Source organism: Pongo abelii, chromosome 21, assembly GCF_028885655.2.
Source record: "Pongo abelii isolate AG06213 chromosome 21, NHGRI_mPonAbe1-v2.0_pri, whole genome shotgun sequence".
Classification (NCBI taxonomy): Eukaryota; Metazoa; Chordata; class Mammalia; order Primates; family Hominidae; genus Pongo; species Pongo abelii.
This window is the reverse complement of record NC_072006.2, coordinates 18,201,822-18,208,249: the sequence shown is the minus strand read 5'-3', so window position 1 is coordinate 18,208,249 and position 6,428 is coordinate 18,201,822. Positions and strand designations below refer to the sequence as shown.

The window sequence follows — 6,428 nt, the reverse complement described above, 5'->3', positions numbered from 1 at the left end:
ATGCTGGGCCCACAGAAGCCTGTGTGTTGCTGAGGGAGCAGCCCCTCAAAAGAGAAAATGTGTGTGTTAGCCTGTGTGTGTGTGGCATGAACTTATGCAAAAACCATTGCACAGTCTCTTGCTGCTCTCCCCTCGAGTTCAGCTGCTGATGAAGAGGGAGGAGGAGGAGAGGAGAGCTGTGGGTGTCCACCACCAGCTGCTCTTAAATCCTGCCAGGGCAGGTATGGTCAGTGTGATTCGACTTGTCCCTGAGGAGTGCAAAGAGGACTCTTCCTGTTCCTCTGCAGCTGAAGGATGATGGCTGAGCCCTGGCAGGCCCTACAGCTCCTGCTGGCCATTCTATTGACTCTGATGGCCCCCCCCTACCAAGCAAGGAAGAAAACCTTTCTAAGCGTCCGTGAAGTAACGGCAGTAGAAAACCATGCGAAGGACAGCTTGCAGTGGATCACCGACCAGTATAACAAGGAAAGTGATGACAAGTACCGCTTCAGGATCTTCCGAGTCCTTAAAGTCCAGAGGCAGGTGAGTGTATGACTTCCAGCCTCTCCCCAGGCCTGACACGCCCACATCGGGTGGCCACTGGTGTCAGGAATAGTCCCACTTAAGGGAAATTCAACCTTGCTTAGTTTGAAGTGAGCACTTTAAGAGAAGCATAAATTCACTAGGGTGATAAAGTTAAGGCACTTAAACAAAACCCAGGACCAGGGATCCTCAGCACATTACATCCCAAGGGCCAAATCTGCCTGCTGCCCACTTTTGTAAGTTGTGTTCTTGTGACCTAGCCATGAGCATTCCCGTGCTTTGTCTGCCACTGCTTGCTGCTGCCACACTCACGCTGAACTGAGTAGTTACAGAGACCGCATGGTCAATAATACCTAAGATGTTTACTATGTAGCCCTTTACGGAAAAAGTTTACAGACCCCTATCCAGAACCACTAGCGTCACTTGCGTTATCCAAGGGATAGATTTGCCCGGGGGAAAGATCATGTTTCTGGTGGTTTCTGGTTAATTCTCTTGGAATGACAAAAACAATCACGAGTCAAATAGAAAGAGGAGAGAGGAGCCCGCTAATCCACCCAGGACCAGCTCCTTGCCCTTGGACATAGGGTAGCGGAGCTCCCAGGCACAGAAACCACAGACAGCGGAGAAGGAGACAAGCTGTTCCTCTCCCACGCCTGCTGCCCGCAGATCACTGACCACCTGGAGTATCACCTGAACGTGGAAATGCAGCGGACCACCTGCCAAAAGCCAGAGACCACGAACTGTGTCCCCCAGGAAGGGGAGCTTCACAAGGTATTGGGTAAAAGCACCTTAACGTAGACAGAAGTCCTTTTCAGTGAGGTTTTTCTGTGGCTTTAGAATGAATTGGGAAGAATTAATTGGAATTTACTCAAGCTGGCTTGAAAAGAATGCATGGGTAACACCTCCTTCCTCAGAAAGGGAAAGCAAAGGTGGAGACGGCTGGGATGCTGCTCCTTTGTTGCTGGAAGGAGTGAGTGTGAGGAGGCTGAACATGTCCACAGAGAGGAGTTGAGGTGGCCGAGCTGCAGGGGTGCACTCTGGGGCGAGGGAAGCAGACAATTCCTAATATTAGAGCAGCCTATGGGAGGGACCTGGCAGGTGCACTGACTGAATACCTCAGAGTCAACATGACAAGGCCGCACAAGTGCTGGGCTCCTGTCCTCTCTCATTTCATCCAGCTGTGTTCATCCAGGGGGAGGAGGAGGTGAGGAAACAAGTGCAGAAATGATTCGACTGGTGGGTGAGGGTTGGTGAGGGGCACAAACTTGCATGCGTGTGCTCTGCTGGGAAGCCACCACCCCCGAAGGCAGCTCCAGCTCCAACAGGCCTTCATCCCACCTGGCACTGGCCCATCTGCGGGAGATGGTGCAATGGACAGATGGATGAAGAAATGAAGCAAGGCTGCATGCACTGAGGGAGAGGAAGCAAAGTCAGGAAGTAAAGATGGATGGGTGGATGGAAGGAGGGATAAATGGAAGAATGAATGGAGATGGATGAGGGATGAATGGAAGGATGGATGAATGGGTTGATGGGTGGACAGATGGGTAAATGGATGGATGGGGGATGGATTGAAGGATAAATAGATGGACAAATGGATGGATGGACATATGGGTAGATGAATGGAGGGATAGATAGATGGTTGGAAGAACGGGTGGATGAATAAATGGAGCCAAGAGAGGACAAGTAAGGGAAGAAGTGAAGTTTAAAAAAATGAGTAAAAATGAAGAGGGAAAAAAAGAATCAGCAGTACCCATGGTGAATATGGGCTGCGCAGACACTTTATTTCTAAATATCTTGTTTGATATTTATTTTGAGTTCAGCCGCTTGATAGTAACATTGCTGGGATCATTCCAGAAAATGTCCTTCTGTTTGTGGTCAAATAGGATTGTAGGGGTGGAGAAGGTGGTGGCCTTTTCTCCATCTTCGTGTCTTAATTCTCTTCCTTCTCCTTTTAAATTTCACCTTGCATCTTTTAAAATATTGCCTTTGTTTTTTGTTTTAGCAAGTCAACTGCTTCTTCTCAGTGTTTGCTGTACCCTGGTTTGAACAGTACAAAATTTTGAACAAAAGCTGCAGCAGTGACTAGGTGTCCTGGAATGTACGCCTGTGGCCACTGCATGTGAGAGAATCCTGCAATGAGCAATAATCCTTAATATAGGCAATAAATGTTTGTCAACACATTCTCTTAAGATCATGATTCCACCTTTTTTCTTTTTCCTTTTATCCAAATTCTTCAGCTCATAGTAATAATCTGAAAGTCTGCTAGGCCAGGGCAGTTTGGGGGTCCAAATGAGGTGACCTACATTATTCCTGACCTTATCACCTACGCCTTCATGGTAGCAGAACTTCAATTTCATTCTCATATCAGGCAAGATTTTAAGATTCTTTAGATTTTAAAATAGTATGGATAAATTGAGAAGCAGAATAAGGAGAGGGAAGAAGCTCAAAGCAACTGAACAGCCAAGAGACATTTGCAAGTATGGCCTATGATGGCACCTCTGAGGGGCCCACTGAAGATCACCCTCTCTCCTTGCCTAAAGTGTGAAATAAGAAGAAATCACCAAAGAACTAAGAAAGACAAGGCCTTTGCTACTGATACGATAACCAGGTTGAGAGATGTGCCTTATTTTTGCAGGCAAGTGCACTTTCTAATTGCAAACTCCAGAATTAGACTTCTGCCCCCTTGCACGAGCAACACTGGACCAAACTAGGTCTGTCTATAAATAAATTCCTCTCCTAGAGGAGCAAAGGGACATATGTGCCCCCTGTGAATGAGGCAGACCTGGTGACAATGCCCAGTTCATTCTTCCCAAACAGACCAGTCAGATTAATCCCAGCAGGAGAGGAAGTCCTGAGGACAGGGAGAAGCCAGGAGTCCTCTGTTCAAGGGGCTTTCTTTCCACAGAAGGCACAGAAGCCATGGGAGGAAGCATCCCCCAACTCCACAGCCTGATTCAAGGTCTCACATGATGTTGCCGGGCTTACCCCACTCCACTTCCTCCTCCATGTGGTCACAGGGAGGCTGCCAGCAGCTCAATGGATTAGGTGTGTCCTCCTTCACATCCAGTAAGAAAGGGAGGAAGATCTTATTCCCAAGAGCTCAAGCAAAAGCCCTGGGTTTAATACAACAGGCGAGGTCTAGGGACACCATAGCAAACACACACACACACATACACACGGCATTACGGCATTCATTTCCATGCGGGGAGAGGGAGTTGGGGTATTCATCCAACAGTTCAGTTCCCATCAGTATTGGCTCTTAGGGGGCATGAATTCCCTAGTACCTCTGGCCTGAGGCAGCTCCAGGGCAGAGTAAGCAGCAGAGACAGTGCACAGATAAAGGGGCACAGGGAAGTTAAGCTGGCATGCACAGAAAGTGCGGGATTTGAGAGATTATAGGCAGAGCACGGACAGGAGAGCTCCTGCACGTGTGAACTGTGAGCTGAGATGCACGTCAGCAACACCAATTCTCACCAAGATGGGATTGGCTTTGAAAGAACAAATCATTTTTTTTTTGGCTTTTACTCTCCCTGTTGAAGTGCTGGAATGCCCAGAACCCTGTTTCAGCCGGGCCCACGTGGGGTTTCCCTCTGCCAACTGCCTGGGATGATGCTAACCTACAATGTCTTCATCCTTAACTGAGAATAACAGTACCTACTCCTTGAGGCAGTTGTAGATTGATGACGACAATGCATATAAATTGCTTAACACAGTGCCTAACATGAAGCAGGCATTCAAATAAATATTAACCATTAGTAAGAACGCTGGCAGTGGCAGTGGTAGTAATTTAATACCAGTCAACATTCAACACTTTTCTGACATTTTTTGCTATGGTATCCCCAAGGCAGGCATTACTATTCTTGGGGAGATTAAAAAGAGAAGGTGGAACATTTGTGCCCATTAATCTCTTGGATTTCTCAGCCAACGTTGTGGGGGCTTTCTTTGAAGTTTTTTTAAAAATTAGTATATATTTCCAGGAAGTTACAAAGGTAGTAGAGAGAAGTCCCCTGTGTCCTTCCTGTAGTTTCCCCTAATGGCTATATCTTATCACATCATAGAAAAATATCACAATTAGGAAGCCAACATTGGTACTGTGTGTGTGCCATTTAGTCACATGTGTACATTCGTGTAACCAGCACCATGCTCAAGACACAGCACTGCTCCATCGCCGGAGAGCTCTGCTGTGCTGCCTCCCTGTACTCAGCCAGGGCCTGGGTGCCCGCTCCTGCCTCAATGCTGGCTGAGGCCCACCCTTCCTGTTTGCCAACTATGAAAGCAAGGTGAGCGGGTGGGGTGCGAGAGTTCACTTTAAAAAATTCAAAGTAATGCCATAAAGTTTGGTAAAACATTATAAAAAGAATAGAGTGTCGATATGAAATTGTGTTTAAAGAGATAGAAATACACATTGGGTACAGTGTGCACTGTTCAGGTGAGAGATGTGCCGAAATCTCAGAAATCACCACAAAAGAAGTTTTCTATGTAACCAAACAGCACCTGTTCCCAAAAACCTATTAAAATAAAATAATAATAACCATAATAATAATGAGATGACTCTAAAGTTGGAAGGCAAAAAAAAGATAGAAATAGTACAATTAGACCATATAAATAAAAGATGTTCAAAAAGTAAGAACTTAGAGGTTGAACGAGATTTAAATTGATAAGTAAGTAACATTAGAAAAACAAATTAGGTAAAAAACAAACAATGTTTAAAAGTCTTGAGCAAAAAATAGCTAAAGGCTAAATGTAAGCACATTCTATTACCCACTAACTCTTAGGCATATATCCAATAGAAACACATGTATGTGGTCAGGCACGGTGGCTCATGTCTGTAATCCCAGCACTTTGGGAGGCTGAGGCGGGTGGATCGCCTGAGGTCAGGTGTTCGAGACCAGCCTGGCCAATGTGGTAAAACCCCATCTCTACTAAAAATACAAAAAAAAATTAGCTGGGCATGGTGGCGGGCACCTGTAATCTCAGCTACTTGGGAGGCTGAGGCAGGAGAATCACTTGAACCTGGGAGGCAGAGGTTGTAGTCAGCCAAGATCGTGCCACTGCACTCCAGCCTGGGCAACAAGAGCGAAACTCTGTCTCACCAAAAAAAAAAAAAAAAAAGAAAGAAAGACAGAAAAGAAAAGAAGTACATGTAATGTGTCCAGCATTAGACAGGCACATGCATGCTTGTTAATAGCTAGTGTTCTTAGAAGCTGAAAACGACCCAAAAGTACATTATCAGTACAATAGATAAATTGTGATATATTTACACAAAGGAATCCTATACAATAAAGAAAGTGAACTATAACTACACACGACAACACAGATGTATTGAATTCAAGAAACCAGAAACAAAAGAATATATATTGTATGACTCCATTTCTAAAAATGCAACCAACAAGCTGTGTTAAGCTAGGATGTTAGAATCTGGACAGAGGCTGCCTTTGGAGGCTCTTCATCTATAAAGTGGAGAAAAAGTTGCCATTTCGTAGGGTGGTCATGATGATCAAATGGGATAATGTGGGCAGCAGGCCAGTGCTGGTCACCCAGTCAGCCCTCAGTTAGCTTAGATTTGCAGAACTGGGTGCTTTCTGGCCTTTTTGTTTTTGTGATGTTTGTGGGGAGGTTGTTTTTGTGGGATTTTTTTGCGCAGGAATTCTACCTCCTTTAACTCTCTTCCTCCATCCTCTCTTCTCCCTCAGGCCTTGCTGTCAAGTTTGAGGTTCTTGCTGTGTGTTTATTCTTCCCCTTTAGCAATACTCCCTCAAGTTGCCATTATGACCACCTGGAGGCACTGGTGCCTGGGAAGAGGCTGAATGGTCAAGTGGTACAATAGGCACACTGTCAGCCATTGTCTGTGGCTATTAGACTATTTCTGGTCTAACATGCACCTTCTCTAATCGACTGTCAGCCAG

General features: G+C 45.7%; 1 protein-coding gene across 2 annotated transcripts; it reads left to right on the top strand.

Annotated features, from left to right (window-relative positions):
* The first annotated feature begins 229 nt into the window (after positions 1-229).
* Positions 230-2,700, top strand: CST11 (cystatin 11). Of its 2 annotated transcripts, XM_002830019.3 has the most exons (3): positions 230-522; positions 1,189-1,293; positions 2,525-2,700. In XM_002830019.3, exons 1-3 carry the CDS (start codon positions 295-297, stop codon positions 2,606-2,608), a joined length of 417 nt encoding a protein of 138 aa, XP_002830065.2. In that variant the 5' UTR covers positions 230-294; the 3' UTR covers positions 2,609-2,700. The 2 variants fall into 2 exon arrangements, with proteins under 2 accessions (XP_002830065.2, XP_009231644.2); XM_009233369.3 differs by lacking the exon at positions 1,189-1,293.
* Positions 2,701-6,428: the final 3,728 nt, after the last annotated feature.

What these genes read in the sequence shown, in the direction of transcription:
- CST11 (XM_002830019.3), top strand. Translation starts at nt 295, where the DNA reads ATGATGGCTGAGCCCTGGCAGGCCCTACAGCTCCTGCTGGCCATTCTA. An exon ending in TCCTTAAAGTCCAGAGGCAG is followed by an intron (nt 523 to 1,188) that starts GTGAGTGTATGA and finishes TGCTGCCCGCAG; the next exon opens with ATCACTGACCACCTGGAGTA. An exon ending in AGGAAGGGGAGCTTCACAAG is followed by an intron (nt 1,294 to 2,524) that starts GTATTGGGTAAA and finishes TTTTTGTTTTAG; the next exon opens with CAAGTCAACTGCTTCTTCTC.